The sequence below is a fragment of the Carlito syrichta genome, unplaced genomic scaffold, assembly GCF_000164805.1.
Source record: "Carlito syrichta isolate Samal-C Ts95f unplaced genomic scaffold, Tarsius_syrichta-2.0.1 Scaffold304483, whole genome shotgun sequence".
Lineage (NCBI taxonomy): Eukaryota > Metazoa > Chordata > Mammalia > Primates > Tarsiidae > Carlito > Carlito syrichta.
This window is the reverse complement of record NW_007248579.1, coordinates 177,242-203,975: the sequence shown is the minus strand read 5'-3', so window position 1 is coordinate 203,975 and position 26,734 is coordinate 177,242. Positions and strand designations below refer to the sequence as shown.

At 59.2% G+C, this 26,734-nt stretch overlaps 1 protein-coding gene across 1 annotated transcript in view; it reads right to left on the bottom strand.

The window, feature by feature from the left end:
• The window catches only part of LOXHD1 (lipoxygenase homology domains 1), a 170,435-nt gene extending 144,101 nt beyond the window's left edge, over positions 1 to 26,334 (bottom strand). The window contains exons 1-4 of the mRNA XM_021713353.1: positions 26,205 to 26,334; positions 22,593 to 22,707; positions 15,481 to 15,561; positions 12,080 to 12,264 (exon numbers count right to left, since the gene is read on the bottom strand). Of these exons, the coding sequence (XP_021569028.1) occupies positions 12,080 to 12,264; positions 15,481 to 15,561; positions 22,593 to 22,707; positions 26,205 to 26,334 (511 nt within the window). The remainder of the gene's footprint in view (positions 1 to 12,079; positions 12,265 to 15,480; positions 15,562 to 22,592; positions 22,708 to 26,204) is intronic.
• Between the last annotated feature and the right edge of the window lie 400 nt (positions 26,335 to 26,734).

Below are 26,734 nucleotides of genomic sequence, written 5' to 3'. Positions count from 1 at the left end.
GGCCCCCAGCCGGTCGAGGCTGCGGTGGCCGGAAGCGGCCACTGCACTCCCGTCTGGATGACAGAGTGAGACTCCAACTCAAAAAAAAAAAAAAAATCCAAAACACAGGCTTTGTTGTATAAACTGTGACATTCTCTCCTTCGTGGAATACTGTGCAGCCAGTTAAAGCAAGGATTAGAATATGTTTCAATGCTGTGATACAGTATTAAGTGGAAAAAGGGGCCCGTAGCGTTGAATATAATGCATGGTCATTTTCAGTCAATAGGTACCATGCACCAAAAAAGAAAAGAACAGGGAGGAAATTCACCACAGTGTCCACAGGGAGGCTCCAGGACGATCCCACACAACGATTGACCTCGAGCCTCCGGATTTGCTCCTGGCTCCACGTCACACACCAAGGGCCCACTGCTCTGTGCCTCAGTTTCCTTTACCTACAGATCAGTGCCACACGAATCCCTCCCTTGTGGGGTCGTTGTGGGAACAAAATGTACATTTGGATAGATGACAGACAGAGAGAAGATGATGGGGGGACAGATGGCAGCGAGACAGGACGAGACAGGTGACAGAGAGTTTGTGGAGAACAATGTCATGCCTGGCATTGAGCAAGTGTGGAATAAAAGCCGTCTGTTATCATCTCTGAGCGACAAGATTATGGAAGATTTTGTTTGTCTGCTTTGGCTTATTCGTACTTTGAACTTCTCCAACGGCCACATGTTCTTCCTGTGACTGGAAACTGAAGACTGGTCGCCTAGAGTCAAAACCTCAGTGAGTGATGACCCCTGTCGTTTACAAAAAAGCGTCGAGGACCCTGCCCAGCCAGTGGACCCTCAGTCCTGCCCATCCATTGCTCCCTCACCCTGGCTTTGGCACGAAAATTCCTTGAGCTTGTCACGGGTGCCGATGCTGGAGGGAGAGTGAGGACTGGTCGGAGGAAGAGGACGGCAGACACCACGGCCACGGAGGACACCGGCCCCAAGCAGGGGCGCCCCTTCGCTGACTCTCACTGGCTCACGCTGGCCGACGCCTGGCGCTCAGGGGAGACTGCGTTCCGCGGGACAGCCAGATTTTCAGGTGTGAAAAAGAGCGAGGAAGCACTAGTTCCACAAACAGAGAAAGCAGAGGACACTCTGAACACCTATTCAACAATGAAGAAGACCACTGAGCTTGGAGTCCATGTACAATCCCATACATCCTCCCAAGGTCTGGCCACCGAGCCGAAGGCAGACGCGGCTGGTGGCGGCCCCAGTGCCGCTGGGAGACGGAGCGCCCGTTCCTGCTGGGTGAGCAAGACACTGTGCCCTCAGAGTCCCTCATCCCCCCAAGTGCCTTCATTCTGTAAAAGCCTAGAAAACTCCTCCTCACCCTTGAAGTCTGAGTGTGAGCATCACCTCCTCTATGAAGCTCTCCAGATTTCTCCTTCCTCCAGGCTCCAATAGGCGTGGGCCATCCCTACTTAGAACTTGTATTCCTGAGAACACTGTGTCCCTGATATCATCGTATCTGCCACTTAGAACATTGTATCCCTTTGTGATTATTTGTCGGGCTCTAGTCGCTAGGCTCCTGGAGAGAGGGGCCTGTATTTACCCTGAGCACAGACTCTGGTGCAGAGATTATTTTAAATGCCCACTGAATCCCCGAAGAGACTGAGGTGGCATTGCAAGGCCAGGGCTCTAGCTCTGCCCTAGGGCTGTGCTGTGTGGCCAAGAGCCAGTTGCTTAACTTCTCTGGGCTCCCGTTTTCTCCTCTCCAAAATGAAGACAGAAGGTCCTTAATTCCTGCCGTGCCTCCCTGGGGCCTGGCTCAGAGCGGTTCTTCCTTCCCACTCCTTCCCTTCGGCAGCTCTTGGAGGGTGAAGATAGGGTGGGCGGGGCACTCCGGTGACGGTCAGAGGATGAGAACCCTGGCCCAAGGCCCTCGCCCTGAGTCAGGATGGCCCACCTCCATGGGGATCTGAGAAACGGCAGCCCCTTCGAGGTGCCCCCGGCACACAGAGCTCGGGAAGCCCCAGGGCATGGCCCCAGCTGGGCGAGGGGACGGCTCCCTGCAGACTCCACGCTGCCCCAGCCCCGACCCATCCCCCTGGTCTGCGTGGGTCTGCCGGACTGCAGAGGGCGTCCTGGCACCAAGGGGCCCAGAGTCCTTGCCGCGAGGCTGGAGCTCCAGGGTGCGTCCCAGAGTCCGAGCGAGCCTCTCGTGGGCAAGAGGAGAGGACACCGTCAGGACTCTGCCCCGGGGGACTGCACAGCGTCGTGCCTCTTCCTGGCTCCTCCTCCACCCCTCGGGTCCTTTAGGCCCTGGAACCTCCTCTACCCTGAGGCCTCTCAGCCCGCAAAGCAGAGCAGTCCCGACACAGTATCCCTCTCTGGCTGGGAAGGTGAACATGCCACATCACCCCCAAGAGACCCTCCGAGACCCCCCTTCAGCCACTGTGCCGAGGAAGAGCCCAAGGGTGGGAGGGGACCGGGATCGGCCTCCAGCCTCACGGCTGTGGGTGGCAAGGCCAGAGCCAGGTCTCAGGATGCGGGGTCCCATGTGCCCTCTGGCCCGGAGAGCCGCATTTCAAGAGTAGTGACTACCAGGCCAGACGTGGTGGCTCACACCTGCACTCCCAGTACTTTGGGAGGCTGAGGCAGAGGACTGCTTGAGCCCAGGAGTTCCAGACCAGCAACACAGGGAGGCCTCGTCGCTACAATAAAACAAAAAATTAGCCGGGCATGGTAGTGCGTGCCAGTAATTCCAGCTACTCGGAAGGCTGAGGCAGAAGGATCACCTGAGCCAGGAAGGTCAAGGCTGCGGTGGCCAGGAGCTTGCCACTGCCCTCCAGCCTGGGCGACAGAGTGAGACTCCAACTCAAAAAAGAAAAAAGAAAGAATGACCTACTCCACAGCGTCGCCCAGCGGGTCTGGGAACGATCAGGGCTCCAGGCTGCTTGGCAGAGCCCTGCGGGTGTCTTTGTGGCCATCACCCAGGCGACTCCCTCCTGTGCCTGCCTTGGTTGCATCCGCCGCAGCTCGGCACAAGTCGAACATGCCCTCAGATGGCCGCAGCGATCCCTTTCTTGCCTGCCCTCTCCTCACACGCAACCCAGGCACCGTGCCCCGTGGGGACCTGCTGAGCCAGGTGCGCGATCCTCAGTGCGTGGCCCAGGGTGGGCCGGACCGGGGTCAAGACCCAGCTCCTCGCCGAACTGGCCAGGAGCGAGATGGGGATTGTGCCGAGAATGAATGCAGCCCCATTCGGCCTGGCCCCAGGCTCTAGGCGGCTTTCAGCCCCAGCATGGGCCATCCCACTGGCCGTAGCCAGAAAAAAAAAAAAGAGAAAAAAGCGGTTTGTTTGCTCCAGACTAAAAGCCAGATGAGAAGGCCACTGGCCCTCCCAGCACCCACACGGCCCTGGCCCACCTGCCCATGCGGGGGCTTCTCACGGTGCTCTTTTCTCTGATCGCCCACTTCTGGTCACGTGGCAGCCCACGGCAAAGCTGGCTGCAGCCACGTTCATCATGAATCCACGCAGGAAGGTTCCATGCCCCCTAGAAGAAGGCACATCCCTGGCAGAGCCCCAGGGACAGGTCCCAGCCGGGAGTGGGGTGGCAGGACCACCTCCCGGCTGGGCCTCTCGGAGTCTGGAACCTTTCCCGAGCTGAGGGGCTGGGGCTGCCAGCCCAGGGTGTGGAAACACAGGCTGTGGCTCCGGGGCTGTCTCACAGCCAAGCTGGCGGGCGGCGCTCTTCCTGAGCCGTCGCGTGGGCCCTGTGTTCATTCAAGCCACACTGGCACCCAGTCCTTTCCGCAGCGGGCGGGTTGGGGGTGGCACTGGCTGTGGGAATTGCGCGTCCAGAAGGCAGGATGTGAATGGCACAGGCAGTGAGCAGGCCGGGCCGGTGGCTCACAGCTCCCCCAGAAGACGGCTCCCAGCCCAAGCTCCCTCAAGACCCGCACAGGTCATCCCGAATCTACCTGGGAAAAGCATATCATCCCGGGGCCGAGTCTAAAGCCGGCGTCTCATCCTCCAAGGCCACCCCGCACCCTTCCCCACCCGCGATGTGACCTGGGGTCAAAGAGCGAGGGCGCTCTGTGTCCCTAGAGTGGGTGTGAAACCCCTGATGCCGGGCAGCTGCCCCTGGGCCCTGCGACCATCACAGTGGCAGTGACCGCATGGAGGGGTGTGTGTAAAGCTGGGGGCGGGGACACCTGGAGGCAGGTGCAAGGGGCGAGGGACACTAGGAGCGCCGGAGAGCCGTGCTGCAGGGACTCAGAGAGTGCCGGTGAGACGAAGAAACAGAGGCTCAGAAAGGATCCGCTTCCCTGGTGCCACACAGCTCCCGAGGGCTGAGGCTGGACCCAGGACCCTGCCGGGCCAGGCTCTCTCCAGCCATCTGACGCCCGTCCTCCTAAGAGGTGCATCCACATGGGCATCACGGGTCCTGACACGTTAAGCATATCAAGTAGCTGGGGCCCAAGAGGGGAGCAGCAGTCCCCGAGACACGACGTCCCTCAGTCACTTGTCCCTCTCAGAGCATCCAAGGGCTGCACTCCACCCGCTGGCCACAGGGGCACTCTTCTGTTGTGAGTTTGGGTCTCACGCCGTTGTCCAGGCTGGGCTGCAGCGTCACGATCGCAACTCACTGCAGCCTCGACCACCTGGGCTGAGGTAAGCCTTCCACTTCAGTCTTGCATGTGCCACCTGCCTAGCGACTTTTGATGGAGGTGAGGTCTTGCCATGTCCCCCAAGCTGGCCTCGAGCTCCTGGGCCTAAGCAGGCCCCCTGCCTCGGCCTTCCAAAGTGCTGGGATCACAGGCGTGAGCGCCGCGCCCGGCCCCCGGCCTCGTTTTGGCTACACTTCTTCTGCAGAGCGTGTCTGACTCCCAGGGGCACATCGAAAGGTCCTCCCTGCCCGTGACACTCCTGGCACGTCCCCCGATAGCAGGACTGCTGCACAACAGCACGTGGCGGTTTCCCGGCAGGGCTTGGTGGGGAGGGGATGCCCAGGACACAGGGCACAGGCAAAGCTGTCTGGAAAGGCTGGGACCTTCCCTCTAGCAGCGTTTGGGTGGTGAGGAGGAAAAGGGGAGAGTGGGAGAGGGAAGGGGAGGGCGAGCAGCTGGCCCCGGCTTTCCTCTGACCCTGGCACGTGCTTGAATGGGAGAATCACAGTTTCTTTTTCTTTCTTTTTTTCTTTTTGAGTTGGAGTCTCACTCTGTTGCCCAGGCTGGAGTGCAGCAGCATGCTGACAGCCACTGCAGCCTCAACCCGCTGGGCTCAGGCAATCCCTCCGCTTCAACCTTCCAAGTAGCTGGAACTACAGACACACGCCGCCACACCCGGCGAGTTTTCGTGATTTATTGTAGAGACGGGGTCTCACCAAGTTGCCCAGGCTAGTCTCGAGCCCCAGGGCTCTGGCAATCCTCTCACCTCAGCCCCCTAAAGTGCTGGATGACAGGTTGAGCCACCACACCCGGCCTAACCTCAGTTTCTATCTCACTGCTGTGAGACAGAGGCTCCAAGAGCAAGACGGAGCCACACATACAGCCAGGAGGGCAGTCCTGAGACCCAGAGAGCAGCCCCACTGCACGCTGGGGGCTTGATGGGCGGGGGGCTGCATCCCAGGAAGCGTCGTGGCGGCCAAGGCCTCCACATCACACGCTCAACAGGTTGAGCCCTGCCCGGCCTCAGTCCCTCCTCCCACAGGTCCCTGGACACTTCTGCGGGGTGGATCCATGCCGGACAGGTGGCATTCAGAGCCCGTCTCGGGCACTAGCAAGGTCTGAGCAAGGAGGTGAGAAGCACAGGCTGCTGGCTCCAGACTAAGAAGTTGGGGAGGCCTCTGTGACACTCACCTGACCCTTGTCACATGGACACGGTAGGGATGATGACAGTCCCTACTCCTCAGGGCCGTCCGTGAGATGCTGCTTGTTGGATGTGTGCACACGGAGACACAAGGCCGCCAGAGCAGTCTGTCCAAAAGCCAAAAGCTGGGAGGTGAGAAGTCAGGACTCGCACCCAGGACTCTGTGGCTGGAGGCCCGGCACCCCCCACCAAGATGCTCTGTGGGCAGGAACCGCATCCTGGCGGCCCAGCTGGCACCTGAGGAGAGCAGCCCGAGGGGGCATTGCCACAGCTGCTAAGGAGGGACGCTAAGATGCGTCCCTCGGCCTGAGACTGTCAAGGCGGCTGTTCTGCCCAGAGGACAGGTCCTTCCAGCAGGATGGAGGAATCCCCCAGGAGGGAGCCACGTGTCCCCAGCAACGGGAGGGGCGCCAGGAGGCCAGTGGCAGGAGGGAGGATGCCCAAGACTCCCGGAGCGACTCGACAGCCATGGGCGTTCCAGTGTGCCCAGTTCAGGCAGCCAAGAAAGTGGCTGCCAGGCCTCCATGGCCGGAAAGTGCTGGGACCCCTGACGCCCGCGCTGAGAGGCGACACGCCCGGTGGCGGGTCATGACATGCCTGCGTGACTCTGAAGGGCCTGTTCGCTGTGACCTCTGCCGGGACCGTTCCTGGGCAGAGTGGGGAGATCTGGCTCCGAGCCCAGGCACCCTCTCTTGCTGAATCACGTGGGCTGCGTCGGGGGGATGGAGGGCGTTTCTCCAGCAGCCCTGAAGCCTTGGGCCAAGGTGGGGAACGGGGGGAGGCATCTCCTCTTTTCTAAAAATGAACGGAAGCTTCTGACTGCAAGGTCAGCAGGGTGGCTTATCACTGCTAAAAACATGTAACGAACATTTAGCATGCATTAACAGAAGTAGGATATCAAGGGGCCCCGAATAGCCTAAAACAATCTTGAAAAAGAAGAACAAAGCTGGAGATCTCTCACTTCCTGATTTCAAAACTTACTACAAAGCTACAGTCATCAGACCAGTGTGGCACTGGCATGAAGATAGACATGGTGACCCATGGAAAGGAACAGAGAGGCCAGACATAAGCCGTCAAATGATTTTCAGCAAGGGTGCCAAGACCATTCAGGAAGGAAAGGACAGGGTTACCAACAAGCAGCGCTGGGAAAACTGGGCATCCACATGCGAAAGAATGAACTTGGACCCTTATTTGCGCCACACGTGAAAGTTAATCCAAAACAGTCACAAAGACCTAAAGGTGAGAAATACAACGATAACACTCTTGCAAGAAAACCTCCATGGCAGTGAGTCTGGCAATGACCTCTTGGGTACAACACCAATAGCATAAACAACCAAAGAAATAGATGAACTGGACTGTGCAAAAAAGTAAAGCTTTTGTGCAGCAGTAGCCACGACCAGTGAAGTGAAAGGACAGCCATGGAATGGGAGAAGACACTGTCCATCATCTCTCTACAGAGGGGATGACGTCCAGATGGCATAGAGGACCTCAGGCTCAACAGCAGCCAACAACAGCTCCGTTGGAAATGGGCCAAGGACTCAGACGGGCGTTTCTCCAGAGAAGACACACACATGACAAGAAGCATGTGTGGGCATGCCAGCCTCACTCATTGTTGGGAGACGCAAATCAAGGCAGCAACAAGATGCCCTTTCACTCCCGTGAAGATGGCTGGTCCCAAAAAACAAAACAGAAAATAATAATTGTGTGTCGGGTTGTGGAGAAATCAGAACTCTTGTGCGTCGCAGGTGGGTGTGCAAAACGGCGCCGCCACTATGGAAAAGAGCGTGGAGGTCACTCTGAAGCGAACTAGAATCACCACAGGGCCCAGCAGCCTTGCTTGGGTGTGTCTCCACCTGGGAGAATTGAAAGCAGGGACTCGAACAGGTCTTGGAGCATGCTGCCGAGAGCAGCGCTATTCGCAATAGGCAAGCGGTGAAAACAGCCAGTGCCCATCCGTGGAATGGAGCCGCAGAAGGTGCTGTGACCACACATGGGAGCATCATTCAGCCTTGAAAAGGAAGAAAATGCACTCACAGGCAACAACGTGGATGAGGCTTGCAGACGTCATGCTCAGTGAAATCAGGGCTTCCACTGGTAACCCAAAACTCCAAATGCCAAGGTCCAAAACATTTGAGCATCGACAGGTCGCCACAAGTGGAATTAGCGCTCCCCCCATCACTGTCAAAGTGCCATCAAGACTTTGTTTCAGGCGCAGTGGCTCATGCCTGTCATCCAACACTCTGGGAGGCAGAGGCGACAGGATTGCCTGAGTCCAGGGGTTCAAGACCAGCCTGGGCAACTTGGCGAGACCTCGTCTCTACAATATATCAGAAAGTTAGCCAGGAGTTGTATTGCATGTCTGTAGTTCCAGCTACTTGGAAGGCTGAAGCAGAGGGATCACCAGAGCCCAGCAGGTCAAAGCTGCGGTGGCCGTGAGTGTGCCACTGCACTGCAACCTGGGTGACAGAGTTAGACTCCTACTCAACAACAACAAAAAAAGGCAAATAACCTCAGGCTATGTGTATAAGATATAAATGAAACCAATAATAAGATATAAACGAAACCAATATCTCACATTTAGACACGGGTCTCATCCCCAAGATATCTCATTATGTATATGTAAATATTACAAAATCCAAACCACTACAGGTCACAAGCATTTTGGATAAGGGACAGTCAGATAGCATGAGGCCCCCAGACGAATCAAATTCACAGCGACAGAAGATAAGAACAGAGGTCACTGGAGGCTGGGGGAGGGGGCGAGTGGACTTCGCGTTTCATGGGCCAAGTCTCAATTGGGGAAGACGAGAAAGTTCTGGAGACGGATGGGGGTGACGGTCGCACGACAGTCAGTGCGAACGCCCCTGGACTGTGCACATAAAGCGAGTGAAGATGGTGTGTTTGGGGTGACGTGCGTTTTACTCCAGTCACGAAAACCAGCAGGATGACGGTGTCAGGGAGGCCGTGGAGGCCATCTGAACGTGTCCAAGCCACAGAACAGGGTTCTGGACTAGGAGGTTCGTTCTTGAGAAAGGGCTGTAACAGGCGAGGCATGGACCCAGGTGCCTGTCCTCTGGCCGTGGGGGACAGACCTTGTGCGATCTCGGGAGGCTGGAACAGCCAGGGAGAAGCCTCAGGGAGACCGTGTAGGGTCTGGTTCCAGAAAGAGCTTTCTGGCCGCCTGCGCTCCCTAGCAGGGGCACGGGCTGTGTTGGGAGGTTCAGAGCCAACCTCCGCTCAAGAGAGGCTGGATTCAGACCAGGGCTGGAGACGCCACCGGGAGGCGGGGCGCTATGGATGGAAGCCTAGTCCTGTGGGCCCCCACCCCCACAGTCACAGGCTCTGACCTCGGAGGGGCCGGGCCAACAGCCCTTGGCCAGTTGCACTAGGAATGAGGAGACCTGAGTTCTAGCCCCTGCTTGTCAGCCATGGGCACTTGGCCTTGGACGGATCACCAGCTCCCTGAGCCTCAGTTTGCCCATCTCTGTAGTTAACGCCTGCCTCCCCTGCCTCCCGGGCTCTGCTCCCCTGCCCCCTCGGATCGGGGCTGGTGGCATGTCCCGGAGTGAAGGCCTCACACCCCCAGGGTGACGGGGGCCAGCCGTGGTCGAGAAAGTTCACTGAAGCTGTGCTTTGTGTTCATACACACTCGTGTGTGCCTGATGCTCACAGCAAACGGCAACAGGCATTCTTTGTGATCATGATATCGACTTTCTTGCTAAAATAAATTTACACGTGAATGTAACTTGTAAAAGGAAGTTAAAGAAGAAGCAAGGAATAATGGGACACCCCTACTCCCTTTCTGCCTTCTGCCACGAGGAAAGCGTCCGGGGTCTCACCACAAAGGGAGCAGATGCCGGCGCCTCACGGAACTGTGAGCCAAGTACCCCCTTTTCTTTATAAATTGCCAGCCTCGGGTGTTCCTTCACAGCCATGCAGAACAGACGAACCCATGAATTGAAAAGATAGAGAGCACAGGAGCTGATTCTCTCTCTCTTTGTCTCACTCTCTCTCTGTCTCTCTATGTGCCTTTCTGTCTGTTTCTTTCTTTCTGTCTCTTTCTCTGTCTCTCTCTCTCTCTCACACACACACACACACACACACACAATTGCCAATAAACATGAAAAATATTCAGCCTCGCCAGTAACCAAAGAAAGAACCTAGAAAATCCCCTTTTCCTGTCCAACTAGAAAAGCCAACAATGCTCCCACGTGCTGACAAGGGTGAGAGCCAAGAGCTGTGCACATACGCACCCTTTCTCGAGCCATTTGGAAACGCCCGTCAAAAGCCTCGGCCGCATATGCACCACTGAGCTCAGGAATACCACTCGGGATTTATCTTAAGGAAAGCATCGTGACTGTGCACACAGACTTGGTGTGTTGTTCATCATAGATGTTGACAGGGGCAAAAGACCTTAGGCGGAGACACAGTGTGCGTGTCCTTGGGAGCAAATGACCAGCGCTCTCCGTGGCTTGGGCCACGGCACAGTGTCACAAGCAGGAGTGCTGAGGGAGGTCGAGCGGCCCAGAAACGGTCGTGTAAAACAGGGGAGGCTATACCAGCCCATTCCTCAAACTGCGTATGCCTAGAAAAGACTGGAAACGAAGGCAGAAAATGTCGCCAGTGTGGCTTTCCAGGTGACAGAATTACAAGTATTCTTTCTTTTTTTGTGTGTGAGTAGGAGTCTCACTCTGTCGCCCAGTCTGGAGTGCAGCGGCCGCTCCCGGCCACCGCAGCCTCGACCTGCTGGGCTCCGGCGATCCTTCTGCCTCAGCCTTCCAAGTAGCTGGAACTACAGGCACGCGCTACCACGCCCGGCTGATTTTTTTTTTTATTTATTGTAGAGATGAGGTCTCGCTGCCCAGGCGGGTCTCGAACCCGCAGGTTCAGGCAATCCACTCACCTCAGCCTCCCAAAGGCGCAGGATTACAGGCTGAGCTACCGTACCTGGCTTACAAGTATTCTTTTCCTTGTTTCTTTTTTAGAGACAGGGTCACCCAGGCTGGAATACACTGGCAAGATCATGGCTCACTACAGCCTTGAATTTCTGGGCTCAAGTGATCCTTCTGCCTCAGCCTCCTGAGTAGTTGACTCTACAGGTGCGTGCCACCACACCCACCTAATTATTTTTTGTAGAGACAAGGTCTCACTGTGTTGCCCAGGTTGGTCTTGAACTCATGGGCTCAAGCAATCCTCCTGCCGCGGCCTTCCAGAGTGCTGGGATTACAGATGTGAGCCTCAGTGCCCAGTCTCCCTCTCTCTCTTTTTTTTTTTAATGTTTGCATACCTCTGTTTTCTAATTTTCTGCAATGATCAATTTCGGCTTTTGTGTAAGAGCAAAGATCAACAACATGTCTTAAAAGAAGCAACGAAGTTGCAAGTTACTGTGGCGAACACAGAGGAGCAAGTCATGTGTCAAGGCTGGCTGGAGGCAGCAGGTCAGAGATGGAGAAACCCAGGGCGACGCCCTTTGGGGCAGAGGGCAGAGGCTAGAACTTGGACCCCGCCCAGGGGCATCCGGGAAGGCAGCGTCCGCCGGGCATGTCAGCCCTGCGCTGCTCCAGGAGTGGCCTCGGATCAGTCCCACCCCTCCAGTGACCCCCGACGCTGGGAGCAGGTTGCTCTGGTGCCGGGGCCAGCGTGGAACGCCCCCTTCTTCGCAGAGCAAATGTGCACAGTGATGGGCGTGGTGAGCTCAGAACTTTGTGGGGCAAAGGTACCTGCCCTCCCACAGACGCCTATAGAACTGTAACGACCGAATGTAAGGCCTCAGCTAGGGGATGTCACTTGAGCGAGCTGTTTCACTCCTCATAAAATCAGACAGAGCCAGGGCAGCGTGGTGGAACGCTGGCGCTGCGGACAAACTTGTATTCCCACCGCCACGCCCTGGCTGTGGTGCCCCTCCCCGGCACAACCTAGGGGAGGGAAGGGACGAGGAACACAAGGGGGACGGAAAGCATGTCTGACCTCAGGGGGGGGACTTCCGGTCGACGCCCACCCACAGGCGCTGTTAAGAATGACAGGCTCACTCAGGGCACCTGTCCCTCCATCGTGCCTCCAAGACCCCATATGTGTCCACTTCCTTGAGCCTCAGAGTGCAGAAACTTGGCCACAAGGAAGAACCGTCCCCCACCCTCGTCAGCCAGAAGGCCCTGGAGGAGCCAGAATAAGACAGAGGCCAGGCACGCCTGGTGTGGGTGGAGGCGGCCGACAGGCCAGCCTGGGCACTGACCTCTGGGCATCTCCATGGGGTCAAAGCTGGCCAGCAGGTCCCGGCACCACTGGCGGTCGCCTTCCACCTTGCTCAGCCAGTTGTTGCAGTTGAAGTAGTAGCGGAGGTGAGGCCGCTTCATGTCGGTCACGATCACGCGGTCCAGGTACCAGCTGGCGTTCAGGCCCGTGTTGTCGTGCTCGATCCTGGATGGAAACCGAGGCCACCCTGTCACGGGCAGAACCAAGGCGGCGCCCTCTCCACGCCGCCACGCCCAGCTAGCTGTGTGTTGCTTGTGGAGCTGGGTCTCACCACCTTGCCCAGGCTGGCCTTGAACCCCTGGGCTCAAGTGGTCCCCCTGCCTGGGCCTCCCCAAGTGCTGGGGTTGCAGGCGTGAGCCACTGCGCCGGGCCTTTTTTTCTTTTTTAATGTTTGCGTGTCTCTTTTTCCTGAATGTTCTGCAATGATGGAATTTGGCTTTTCTCCTGAAGCCCTTCTGGCCGAAAGACCCAAACGTTGACTGCAAAGAGAGGTCCTGTGGTGTTGCTGTGGCTGCCCTGTCTCCCCCATCTCCACTTCCTCGTCTACAAAAGGGGGCACCTGGTGAGGTGGACGTGCACGTCAGCAGACGTTGCACTGCCCCCCTGCCTGCAAGGAAATAGCGCCTTTCGAGACGACCCGGGACCTCCATGGCCTCGGCGGGACCCGCCTGGCCTCCACGTCAGGGCCCAACCTCGTGGTGTGGCTCCCGCCTTCAAACTTTGCTCCCTCTTGCCGCTCCAGTCCAAGCGTGTTCACATCTGGCATTCCCAAAACCCCCCGAACAAGGTCAACACGGAGAGCGCAAGGTTCCACTAAAGGGAGGAGGGAGAACCGGGGCACACAGGTCGTCCTGCCAAGTCAGGCCAATGCAGAAGCTCACTGAGAGCCACTGAAGGGAGGGGTGAGGATGAGGGACACAGGAAGCAGAAGCCCACAGGATGGGCAGAGACTAGACAGCAATTCCCTCCCCTGATCTCAGGCTGAGTTGTGCCTCTCAGTATCGGTGGGCCTGGCGGGAAGGGCTGGGTCATGGGGGGGTGGGGCAGGAATGGCTTGGGGCCGTCCTTGCAGGTCGTGAGCGAGTTCTGTGTGTGGAGGAGCCAGGTGTTCGCAGAGCCTGACACCTCCCCTCTCTCCTGCTCTGCTCCCATCATGGGGCACGCCTGCTGCTCTCAACCCCCCGGGGAACATACGTGCTCCCCTGCCCACCTTCCGCAGGACACCCTGCTCCCTCCCCACCTTGCACCATGAGCGAAATCTTCCTGTGGCCTCACCAGAAGCGGAAACCAGCACCATGGAGAACCATGAGTCAGATACCCCCCTTTTCTGATAAATTAGGGGTGTTCCCTTACAGTGATGCAGAACAGACTGATTCCTAGACCCTCTGCCTCGCAGGGCGTGACTTTTCCCCTGGGGCTCAGACTGCCCCTCCCTGGGCTTGAGGCGGTCCAGTGTGTCCCTCTCCTCCCAACTCCCACACCCCAACTAGCAGATACTCCCCCGGTCCCACCACCCAGAGTACCGCCCCCATGGCCACAGGGGCCAGGGTTGTCCCAGAGACATAACCACAGGTGTCATTTTAAATTGTTCTAGGAGCCACATTTTAAAAGATACAAACTGAGGCCGGGCATGGTGGCTCACACTTGTAACCCCAGCACTTTGGGAGGCTGAGGCGGGAGGATCGCTTGAGCCCAGGGTTTCAGGACACTGGACCTCCCTCTGTGATGGGCATCTCATTCCAGGAGGTCTGCACAGGGCAACCACAGCTCAGCGCAGCCACAGCCTAGCAGACGGTGACACTGGAACAGGGTGAGCCCTTCCCTAGGAGGCGCGTGCCACTGGCTGGCAGACAAGGGTGGCCCCAGAATACCCGGAATTATCTTTTGGAGAGCAGGCCCCTGTAGGACAGGCTTCCCCTGTGAGGTGGGTGTTCTAGGAACCCATCGGCTTCTGTGGACCAGCTGGCATTGCTGAGCAAGGCTGCGTTCGGCTTCAGTGAATTTTTTTTAAGATTCTTTCAACACATTGGTCCATTTCCTGATGGGTGATTCACAAGCGTACCTGTCCACACCACCCTGAGTGTTCAGCGGTTTTTGACCAAACCGGCATGCCCCCCCGTGCCCCATCATTCCCCACTCAGCCGATTTTGCCCTGAGTGACTTTTTATCCCCCGAATGAAAAAAGTCCTCAAAGGAAAACATTTTGAGGCTGTGGGAAAGGTGAAATAAAAAAACGGGAGAAGCGTGAAAAGGCATCAAAATGAACACGTTCAGAAACCATTTTGAGAATGGAAAAAGCATCTGGACTGGTGCATTTCATCCAACAGAGAGGACTGGGAAGATTGGAGTTTCACATGTAAGAGCAAACACGCAACTTTTTGTCTGTAAATGCTGGGTTTTCTGGGGTCCCCTCACAGGGCCCGGCATGTGGCAGGCCCTCGGCGGAGGCTGTCCTTCCTCACACACGCCCGGTCCCTTCCTGCCCTGCCCTGCAAGGCCTTCCCTGCCTGGACCCCCTTCCCTCCCCACAACCAGCACCTGTGCCCTCGCCGGCCTCTTCCTTCCCCCGTGAAGACCATTCACAGGCCCGTATACCCAGTGGGAGGGAAAAAGCCAGGACGGGGCGGAGGCCGCCACCGGCCCTGTCCCGGCCTCGGGAGGGAGCCCTCAGACCCCAGGCAGATGTTCTGACAAACGGCCTGAATTCGAATTGGGGGGGGCAGGGGTGAGGAGGAGAAAGGGGCAACGGAGGGGCCTCTGGGCCACCAGGCAAGGAGTGAAGTCTCCCCTCATGCCTCCCCAGGACCCCAGAGAGAATCAGACCAGGCGCTCCACCCAGAGGCACCTGCCACATGGCCCGGTGTCCCTGCTGCCTGCGGAATGCTTGTGTGTGTCCAGGACTATTCTGATCACAGCTCACCCAGTCCTGAGGCTACGACACGGGGCAAACGGAGGTTGGAGTGATGACCTGCCCCAAACCCCACAGCTAGTAACAGTGGAAGGGGCGCCCGTGCCCGGGCAGGCTGGCCTCAGAGTCTCCGCTTGCGACAGAGAAGGAAACCGAGGTTGGGGAGGTGACCTGTCCACCATCCCGCAGCTAGTGACAGCGGCAGGGACACCCATGCCCCAGCATTCTGAACTCAGAGTCTCTGCTCCCACCTCTGTGCCCTCATGTCCCTCAGCCCGTTTCTGGAGTTTGTGAAAAACTACCTCGAAGTGTCCTGACCCAAAGAAGTGAATCTCTAATAAGGAAGTTTAGGGCGCTGGGATTCAGGCAGGAGCGATGCGGGCCCAGGCAACCCCTCCCCCAGTGCTGGGGCAAGCAGCCGATACCCGGCAGGTGCCCGTGGCGAGGGCCCCTGCTGACTCGCAGCATCTCACCTGACTTTGTAGATGAGGCCCACGTTGTTGGTTCTCACCCGGAACACGTCAACATTGGCTTTCTCAAAGGCGGACTCGCTCCTGCGGTGAACACGTGTGCAGTGAGTGCAGGCCAGGGTCCGCCCGGCCCAGGATGGGAACAAGGGGCTGACACTCCCTCCTCCTCCAGCCCCACTCCTGGGAAGAGCCAGAGCAGCCAGTCCCCAGCCCAGGACTCCCCTCTGGTGGACTTGGGGGGACGCCACTCCTTGTACCTCGACGGCACTCACCTGACCCTCTAAGGGCCACAATACCTTATCCCCAGGCAGGCGACCCTGGCCCCATTTGACAGTGGGGAGCAGAGCCAGAGGGATCCTAGCTCTTGGGCCCTGACCCATGCTCTCTGGCTGCTCAGGTGGGAGCTGGAGGCGGAAGGATGTGACGGGCGCCTCGGCCTGCAGGCCGCTTGTCTCTCCCAACCCTGGCTCTGGCGGGGGGAGAGTCCCGACGGCCGCCCCAAGCAGATGCAGACCTTGGGGGTGGGCTGTGGCCCCGCCATTCAGGCAGGAAAGAAGCATGCAATCCCAGCCAACTGCCAGGGGAGGGGCGTGAGGCGTGTGCAGCCGACACCCTGCAAGTGGCGTGAGCGGGGAAGCATGCACTGAGACGTGGCAGTGAGGTGGCCCGGCGCCGTTGGCAAGCGTCCGTGGCACCAACACCGGAGGCCCACACCTGCGGCAGCCGCGGTTTAGCCGGTGGGCCTGAGAGCTGCGGCCTCCCTCGGGGAGCTCAGCACCAGCCCAGCCAGGGGGAAGAAGACCACGGGAGCCCCCCACAGAGGGGCAGAGTGCGTCAGAGTGAGGAGCAGGCGCCCCCCCCCCACGAGGCCAGAGGACCCCCGGCGCTCCGGCGCAGAAGGTTCTCGAGACCCACAGACCCTGAGCTGCAATCCTGCAGCCGGGCCCACTGTGTCCAGCAGCCTGCCCTGGGGAGGAGCGGTCGCCAGGGGGGCCTCACGCAGACCAGGCCCTCCTGCTGCCGACAGAGCTTGGGGACTCAGAACCGCGCTCTGAGGCAGCCTTGCCAGGGAGGAGACCCCGAGGTGCACTGGGTGCAGGCGGAGGGGGGCAGCCCTCTGGGTTCTGCTGGAGCGAACGGGACGCTGCATGAGCCTGGGGAGGGAGGAGGCGGCACCCCCCCATTCCACCGGCATGATGAAGAGGAGGACGCGGACTGTAGACTCTCGGGGGAGACCCAGGGAAACAAGGCTTCCCCCGGAGAGCCAGCCAGGCCTCCTTTCCCAGACTCCACATTCAACGGGAGCTAAACCTGCCGGCAGTCGTGGGGTCTGGCTGGCGTGGGGATTTCGCCCCCCTTCCCCCGGGGACATCAACGGTTGCCCGTGTTTGGGTTGAGGGCCACGGCTGGGCTGTCAGTTGCCGGGAAAACATGTGGATGTCACTTCTGCACTCAGGATTGTGCGGTTGGGGAGCAGAGAAGGAAGACGAGGCACTCTCTGTGTCAATGAACACGGCCTGGTCTTTAGGACAAACCGACATGCGTCCCTGCCTCACGCAGGCACTGTCAGGAGCAGCCACCTGGGAAGTGATGAGGCGAAAGACTTCACAGCCAGTGGAAACCCGGCTATAAAAGAGTGTCTGACGAAACGGCAATGAGTTTGTGAGAGAGGCCTGAAAGGAAGCAGCTTAAGAACCCAGTGTGCAAACGGAACAGTCAGTACTAACGGGGCTGCCTTCATTCAAGACGATGGAGGAGAGGATTTCTGCAAAATATCACATCTGGGTGGCGAGCCCACACAAAGCTCTGGCTCTTTGCTCCTTCCACCTCTGCTTTTAACTTTCCAACGTGTTTTTGTAATTATGGGAGGCCTAGAGGGAGGACTGCTTGAGTCCAGGAATTTGGGACCAGCCTAGACAATATAGCGAGACCTGTCTTGCCAAAAAAAACCAGAAAATTTGCCAGGTGTGGTGGGGCACACCTGTAGTCTCAGCTGCTGGGGAGGCTGAGTTAGGAAGATCACCTGAGCCCAGGAGGTTGAGGCTGCAGTGAACGGTGATTGTGCCACTGCACTCCAGCCTGGGTGACAGAGTGAGACTCCGACTCGAAAAAGAAAAAGAACACAGAAAGAAGAAAAAGGAAAAGGAACAATTCTGTGTTTTGGCACCCCCTGCAGACTTTGGGAACAGAATTCTTCAGGAGGGGCTTGGGGAGGTCTGGGCTGCATCTTCCGAGGGTGTCTGGAATTGGAGGAACAGCCATGCCAGTGAGTAGGGAAGAGGCGGGCGAGGGCCCCATTTTTGGCCAAAAACAGGTGGCTTTCTGCGGTGCCTCTGACAAAGGCACCAGAAGAGAAACCCAACAGCTGCTTTCGGTGTCAGGGAGCCCAGGCTTCAGAAAGGCCCTGCCCCCCAGACAGCATCAGTGGGAACAGAGCCCGCCACCCTTGGGGCTGGGCCAGTGTGTGGGGTACCCGACCAGGGTACTTTGTGGTCACCTGCAGGGTGGGTGGGGCTGGCTGTGGAACCCTGGAAACCCAGGGAGAGCGTCCCGCCGGGAGGGACAGAGCAGGAGGCAGAGGGGCACCACGCCGTCTCGGACCACATGCGTGCGGGATGGAGGCCAGCCTCTTTGGGAAGACCAGGAGAAGGCCTTCCACATCGCAGGAACTGGGGAGAGGGGTCTCCCAACTCCCTTCCCAGGGGAAGGGGCTGGAATGGTCCCAGACAAGCCCCCGGCCCTCATGCACTCAGGGCAGAGTCTCCTAAAATGGGCAGGAAGGAAACCGCAGAGGACAGAGGGTCTGCGGCCAGAGGAAACGCCCCGTGTCTGGGCGAGAGACTGGGCCTCACCGCGGCTCCCAGCGCTCCTCCACCAAGCGAAGGCAGTGCACAGCCCCTCCCATGCCGCCTGTCCTGCGGGGACCCCACCGAGAGCCTTTCCGAGATGCACAGAGCATTTTAGCCACAAGCAGGCAGAGCCAGCTGGCTAAGATGCCAGATGTTCGCTGGCACTCGCAGGTGGTGAATTCTCAGCAGAAGAACCACGTTCCGGAAGATACATGGAAGTCCATCCCTTTGCCATCTGTGACCATGTGACCCAGTACTGAGGTGGCCCTGGGTCAGGGGGACGGGACAAGGGAACCTGGGTGGGGGCCTTCACCAGAAGCCACTGCTGTGGGCACTGAGCCAAGGTGGGTGGGGGTTCACTAGTGGGTGTGTAAGCAGACACATCGAATTCCTCGCAGCAGGCCCCTAGGTCCCTGTTGGAGTAGGAATTATTCTGTATTGGGGAAAACAATCCCAGTAAAGGCCAGGTGCAGGGGCTCATGCCTGTCAACCCAGTACTTTGGGAGGCTGAGGCAGGAGGACTACTTGAGTCCAGGAGTTCAAGACCAGCTTGGGCAGCATAGCAAGACCATGCCTCTACAAAAAACAAAAAAAATTAGCCAGGTGAGATGACCCGTGGTTGTAGTTCCAGCTCCTCGAGAGGCTGAGGCAGGAGGATCAACCGAGCCCAGGAGGTCCAGGCTGCAGTGAGCCGTGATCGTGCCACTGCACGCCAGCCTGGGTGACAGAGGGAGACTCTGTCTCTTAAAAAAAAAATCCTCTTAAGGCATTTGGGAATGAGAGTATGTCCAGGAGCCCAGGAAAAAAGGTGCAAGAACAGCTAGGAATTGAGGTGAGACAGAAGAGAGGACGAGAAAGAGAGAGAGAGAGAGAGAAGCAGAGAGAGAGAGACAGGGTGAGGGGCACAGAGGCACCGAGAAGGGAGGGAGGGAACTGAGTAGGCGGGCTCTCTCGCGTGCCCAGGGCTGCTGGTGATGTCAGTTACACACAACAATGCTGTGTGTGTGCAATCGTGTTGTGTGTGCATGCCTGTCTGTGCGTGCATAAGGAAAAGGCGGTCCCTCAGCTCCCGCTGCCCCGTGGGCTTGGGTTCAGTGCAGCATGGCACAGGGAGGAGAGAGAGCAGATGGGCTACCAGAGGCCTTCCGAGCCAGTCCAGGGCGGGAGGGAGCAGCCACGGCTGGCCTAACTGCATCTTGGTCTCCCCAGCAGGGTGACCTCCGCTGCCTGTGTTGGGCCCATTCCACAGCAAGCACAGCTCCCCTCCAGGCTCTGTCTTGAATGAAACCGCCTTCACCTGCGGGCTGTGTCTGCACCAGCCCAACCCCACCCCTGCCCGAAGACCTCCACTGGGTTCCTGAGGCCAGCACCCCCCCACCTCCTCCATCCCCGCCCAGCCCGTTCACGTGGTCAGCTGATCCTACTGCCCCAGGGAGTCCGACCTCCCCGCCAGCGTCCCAGCCAGGCCTCCTCAGTCTGGCCTCCCTGGCCCCTCGGAGCCTCCCCTCCGCGCCCCTCGACACAGCCCTGCGCTCCCAGCCTTGGGCCTCCTCCAGCCACCACCGGCCCGAAGTCTCTTGCGGCCGGCCTCCAGACCTGCAGCCCTCTCCTCCTAGTCTGCGGGACCCTCCGTCGGCCCTCCCCTGCCCGAGTCCTTTCAGCAGTCCAGGCCCAGACACACGCCCCTCCCTGGAAGTCTGTCTCCAGCCACACAGGTGCCACAGGCCTGGGCTGAGCTCTGACCATCCAGGGGTTGGGGTGGAGGCTGGCTGGCAGGGCGGACCTTCCCCCAGCCCCTCCTCCGCTGCCTCGTCTCCTCCTCAACCCTTCTGCAGCCTCTCCGGCCACCGGCTGGGACTCCACACCGGCCTCCAAACCCTGCCTCCACAGTTGAGACGCCCACGCTGCGCTAGAACCCCTGTGACCAGCCGGACTGGGGGCCTTGCCAGGACTGTGCCCTGCTGCCGGGTCAAGAGCATGGCACAGATATGGCCAGAGAGCCCGGGAAAGGGGGGCTTCCTGCCCTCGGGGCTGGCTGCCAGAAGCCAGCAGGCCCAGGAGGCCCCGGCGCCATGTGGCCACCTGTCCTTCCCACGAGAGGGAGCAGGTGGGGTACCCGGGGCCTTCCTGTGAGAGGGAGGCAAGACTGGCCCCTGGGAATGTGGCCTTGGGGAGATCTCACACACCAGCTGAAGAAGGCGACTTGGGGGCCCTTCCCAGGAGAAGGTTTGATAAATGGAAAATGGGAGGGGAGGATCTGCAGGTACCAGAGGCACGAAAGGAAGAAAGACAGAGAGGACCACCACAGAACGAGAAAACAGTTCACTTTGCTTAAAAGAGACGCTGGGATCCAGGCATGGTGGCTCATGCCTGTCATCCCAGCACGTTAAGAGGCCGAGGCAGGGAGATTGCTTGAGTTCAGAAGTTCAGGACCAGCCTGGGCAACATAGAGACCTTGTTGCTATGCAAAATAAAAATTAAAAAATTGACCAGGTGTGGTGGCACACACCTGTAGTCCCAGCTACTTGGGAGGCTGAGGTGGGAGGATTGCTTGAGCCCAGGAGGTCAAGGCTGCAGTGAGCTATGACATGCCACTGTACTTCAGCCTGGGCATTGCAGTGAGATCCTGACACCAAAAAATAAAACTAAAACAGAGTAAAATAAAGGGGAGGTTGGGGACCCCCGGGGTCAGTGGCTTCCCCCTATGGTGGTGCAGCCTGAGAGGACACATGGCAAAGAGGCTGGGCCTTCGTGTATCCTCGTTACCATCCCACGGCATCGCAGGAAAGCCGTCCACAAGCGCCACACTGCAGCGCGAGCGGAGCAAGAAGGCAGGTACCCTGTTCTGTGAAATGGACAAAAGGGGAGGTTATGCCTGTGGATACTGAGTCCACCCCTCCCCAGCTTCCCAGCCACCCCTGGAGGTGCCAGGTCATGCACCCCTGGCCACAGGGGAGGTTACGCTCGTGGACCCTGGGAACCCCACCCCTCCCCAGCTTCCCGGCCACCCCTGGAGGTGCCAGGCCCGCATCCCTGGCCACAGCCTGGAGCCCCAGGAGGCCTGGGGGGGTCTTCACACGCAGGGCCACAGGGCCATGCAGTTGAGAGAAGCCTCCAGGCCGAGAACGTGGGGACCAGCTTCACTGTCACAAAGCTCCAAGACTCTGAGCCGCTCCCTGTGCCTCTCCAGGCCTCCATGTCCCTCTGAGTAGGCTGGATCGGTTGTTTTCAAACATATCTTGAGCCCAGAATCAACTGCCCCATTCTCTGCTCCCTTCGGCCCAGATCAAAAACCAGCTGACCAGGCCAGGTGTCAGGGCTCACGCCTGTCATCCTCGCATTTTGGGAGGCCGATGCGGGAGGACTGCTTGAGCCCAGGAGTTGGAGACCAGCCTGGGCAGCACAGCGAGACCTCACCCTACAAAAAATCAGAAAGTCAGTGGAGCGTGGTGGGGGGTGCCTGTAGTCCCTGTGACTTGGGAGGCTGAGGCGGAAGGCCCAGTCGAGCCCAGGAGGTCGGGGCTGCAGTGGCTGTGAGTATGCCACTGCACTCCAGCCCGGGCAACAGAGGGAGACCTCATCTCAAAAAAAATAAAGAAAGAAAAGAAAACCAGCTGTAGACCACCCGAGTCCCCTAGCCGTCTCTGAAGTTGTGTGATTCTGCTACCATGTTCCCAGGCTTCACCGTGGGTGCATCTGTGCGTGGTGTGGTGGGGAAGAGGACCGAAAGGAGGAAGCAGTCCCTGCCTCACCGGCTTCTCACGTGGAGGACACGGGTGCACATGCATGAATGCATGACAGCGGCCCCTGCAGCTGAGGGCAGATCCCCGGCGACAGCTCCCACGGGGCGCCACGCCCGGGGGAGCAGTCTAAGCTCCTGGCTCCCTCACACCTGTGGTCCTCCCCATGCTCCCTTCCACCAGCCCTGGGGTGGCGAATGGAGAAGCCGAGGCCTCAGACACAGAGACTTGGCCAAAGTCACCCGGAGCTAAGAGGACTTGGCCCGGCTTCTTGACCCTGAGCATTCATTCTCCCTCATCAGGGGACCACCAAGGTGGGTCTCCGGGACTCCCGAATCCAGCTGAGGCCTCGCCATCCATAAGAATCAAGAGAGGTTGAGGTAGGAGGTGGGAGCTCCCCGGAGCCCCTGGCTGCTGCGCGGTCTGTCCTTGGCACGTGGCGCACCTGTGGTTAGACCGCCCCAGAGCGTGCCCGATGTGCACAGCCCAGACCCACAGCCCCCGACCCCCCGAGGCTAGTACCCACTTGCTGGTGAGATGGAGCTTGGGAGACAGCCCGTTCTCTCCAAAGAGTGTGATGAAGACGTTGGCATCCGTCCCCGCGCCGCGCACGTCCCCTGTGGCCGTGACCACTTCGTACACTGGAGGAGGAAGGCAGGCAACAGGTTGCAGGCTCCGAAAAAAGTAAACCAGAATCCTGCATGGGCCTGGAGAAACCAGAGCCCTGGCAGCCGCATGGGGAGGCCCAGGCACAAAGGAGGCCGGGGAGGCTCTGGGAAGCCCTGCTACCCGCCATGAGCCTCTGGGCCACACCACGTCCCACTGCAGAGCCAAACTCTCACCCTAGACTGTGTTCGCTTTGCTGACGATGCATCTGCAGTCAGGGTGCAAGCCCAGCTCACAGCCTGCCCAGCATCCCCCCCAGAGCCCAGCCCAAGGCCTCCGGACACCTGTTCCAGGGTCTCTCCAGCACAGGACACCGATGTCCCCCAACATGGCCCCGTTCAGAGGCCCGCCAGGCTCTCTGCATCCTCCCGGCCCTCTCCCCAAGGCAGCTGGGACGGGCCTCCCTCCACAGTCTCCTGGACGTCAGCCTGGCAGTCTCAGGGCAAGCCGCCTGGGGCTGGGTGTGCTGGGCTTTGCAGAGGCCTCTCTCTGACGAGGCACCAGCTTCTGATCGCCGGTCCCTTGTGGCTTGTCTGCTGTCCACACAGCTCCTTGTCGGGGCGTCTGCACACTCAGGGCCCTGCCCACTTCCCGGGAGAGTAGGCAAGCATGTGGGTGGATTCTCAGGGATGCGGGGTCACCAGGGTGACCCAAAGGCCTATGTGCCGGGAGGCTGGAGGCTTGTGCCCCAGACCTACCCCCAGAAGCGACTTCCAGAATCACAGCACAGGTCTGGGGAAGGTCACTGCCCCCAGCAGCCCCGAACCGCGTCGCCTCTGCCCAGGCCAGAGCACAGTCACTGTCCCCACCTGCCCCACCACAAGGCTGACTCTGGGCAGCAAGGCTCTCACTGCAGAAAGAGGCAGAGAAAAACCACCTTCTCTACACAGGGAGGACAGAGTTCGCGATGCAGGAACCAGCAAAGTAGGGGGTGGGGGCCTCGAAATACCCAGGCCACAGGACAGATGTCCCCCACAGCATGGGACTCATTAAAAGCAAATGTCATGCTCTTGGTGACAGACAACACTGATGGGTTGCTCGCCACGGGCCCTGAGTTAGGGGCTTTTAATCTCCTTTTGACATTTTGTTTATCTATTTATTTGTTTTTGAGTCAGTCTCACTGTTGCCCAGGCTGGCGTGGCACTATCATGGCTCACTGAAGCCTCGATCTCCCGGGCTTGGGCAATCCTCCCACCTCAGCCTCCCGAGTAGCTGGGACTACAGGTGTGCGCCACTATACTTGGCTAACTTTAAGTGAGAAAGCCTGCTTTCTCAAGAGGACAGAAAAGCTCCCATAGTGGGAGGGGACCCAAGGAGGTTGGCCATCTAATTTTTTTGTTTGTTTGTTTGTTTTGAGTTGGACTCTCACTCTGTCACCCAAACTGGAGTGCAATGGCCACTCCTGGCCACCGCAGCCTCGACCTGCTGGGCTCCAGCAATCCTTCTGCCTCAGACTTCCAAGTAGCTAGAACTACAGGTGCATGATACCACGCCTGGCTGATTTTTGATTTATTGTAGAGATGAGGTCTCACCAAGTTGCCCAGACAGGTCTCGAACCCGCGGGCTCAGGCAATCCACTCACCTCAACCTCCCAAAGGCGCGGGATTACAGGCTGAGCCACCGAGCCTGGCTTAATTTTTTAATTTTTTGATGTTTGTAGAGATGAGGTCTCACTCTGTTGTCCAGGCTGGTCTCGAACCTCTGGACTCAAGCAATCCTCCTGCCTCAGCCTCCCAATGTGCTGGGATTATAGGCATGAGACATCGCACCCGACCCTTAGTTTTCAGCCCGATGTATCCATTTTGGGTGGTCATTGTCCTCTGTAAGAGGTAGCAGTGTATCCTGAATCGACTGCGGAGGTCATTCCTCACGTTTCTCCCGTCCCCAGACCCCCTTTCGTCCAGACACAGCCTCCCTGGCCTCTACGCCTTCTCTCCAGAAACGCTGCCTGGCTGTTCACTCTCCCATGCTCATGTGGTCTGGAAACGCCCTTGTGTGTGTGCAGGCTTGGCGGGCAGCTCTGCAGGCCCCGATCTGGACTGGCAGGGTCGGGGGTGGGCTCCAGACTCTGCAGAGCCAGCTTCCTGTGGTGTCCACCGACTGCGAAGACCTGAGGCTTGGCTGTCACCGGAGACCAGAAAGTCTTGCCTCCTTGCACCCCACATGGTCCTCCCTGGGGACCGCAGAACCAAGGACACCACAAGGTCCGCTCGTCCGAAGACGAGGTCCGGCAAGTCACAGGCCTGGAAGGACCACATGAGCGCCAGAGGTGCCTCGAGGGCTTCTAGAATGCCCCCACTGTGTGCACAGGAGCTGAGCTTGGGTCCTGCTGGAGGAACCCACGCTCAGCTCCAGGAGCCGCCACGGGCTTTTCTGCTTAATCAAGGGCAGTTCGGCCCAGGCTGTTATGCACGGAGTCTCTCGCGTGTGCCCGAGGCCTCCCACGCATCATCTCGGCTCCCCGAACGCCCTGAGCAGCAGGGTTGAGCTTCCCGGGGGTCACAGAGCGGCTGGCACTCGTCCAGGGTCACCTGCTTGTGAGTGGGGACGCCATGGCTGCCCCAGCTCTCCGTGGCCGTGGAGTCTGGCACTCTCCACCTGCCTGAGGCACGCTGCTGTCACACCTGCCAAGCCCTGCGGCCTGGCACCTAGGGCCTCGAGGCCAGCCGCATCCCTCACGCCTGCCCACCACACGTTGCCATTCCATCCTCCGTGTGGGTGGGCTGGAATCGCCAAGGTCCGGCCTCAAACCCCCCCCCCCCCATTTGGCTGGGCCTCTCGGGGCAGCTCAGCACACTCAGCGACTGGCTCTGAAGAGGAGAGACTGACTGTAGCAACGTTCACAGATTTGCTTTAATACTCAGGTGAGGTCGGGCGCGTTCATGGTGGGATGGCCGCAGACTGCTGGAAGAATTGAGTGCGACTCTCAGATAGCCAGAGCCCTGAGGTTGCTCTCCCTCTGGCTACCAGGGAGCTCCAGGATGGCCCGAAGGCGGCCCGAGGCCCAGAGGAGGAGCAGCCGGCATGCCCTCACCCACTCTTTGCGGAATGCCAGGCCCCAGAGGCGGAAGGGAGTGGCCCCGCTTCTCCAAAAGGAGAGGTGACAGTCATGTGTTGCCTACGCGGACTGCAGTGCCTACAGCAGCCTGGAGCATCGGGGCCCTCCCAGGAATGTCGGGAACACCCACCCACCCCGTCCCACCTCCGTCTCCATGGTCGACAGGGGCGGGACAGAGCAAGCACCCGCCAGTCCAGCCGGTGCAGCGCTGACTCTGCTACTGCCCAGCTGTGCGTGCTCGGGCAAACTGCCAGCCCCTCTGACTCCGGTTCCCCCCCGGAAAGGGGCTAGGACCTCCCAGCCCCCTCGCCTGTGGCACTTGTGACCCCAGCCTGGCACGTCACCTCGCAGTCCCCGTGCTCCGCCCATCCTTGCCCTGGACCCTGCAGCACTCTTGTTCCCGCCCGCCCTCACCCTTGGCCTTGTAGTACTGGTGCTCCAGCTCCTCTGAGTCGTCCTCCGAGTTGTAGTTCAGCAGTTCCTCCTGGTACAGGGCCAGGAAGTCGATGTCCTTCTTCCTCTTCTTCTTCCGCTGGGGCATCATCTTGCTGGCCCTCCCCCGGCCCCCGGGGGCTCAGCGTGCCCCCAGCGCCTGCAGCCTCACCGTGGGCTCCGCGCCCACGGCACCCCTCGGCTCCCTCTCTGGGAGAGCCGGGCACCTGCCCTGCTCACGGCTCTGCAGCCCCAGCTGAACCTCCTATCTCAGTCCTCCTCCTACTCGGCCCCTCCCTCTGCCCCTCCCCGGCCACCTCCCCTCTGTGCCCGCCCCAGGCTTCTCCTTGGGTTTCATCTCTTATTCATGGGGACAGAGGGCAGGCCGTCCTTCCCCTCCCCACTCCGCCACTCTCCCCTTCCTGGAGAATCAGGTGACACAGCCTTTGGCTTCTGTTTCCCACCTGGTCTCACAGCTGGGGGCCACCAGGACCCCTAGGCACGGAGGGGCA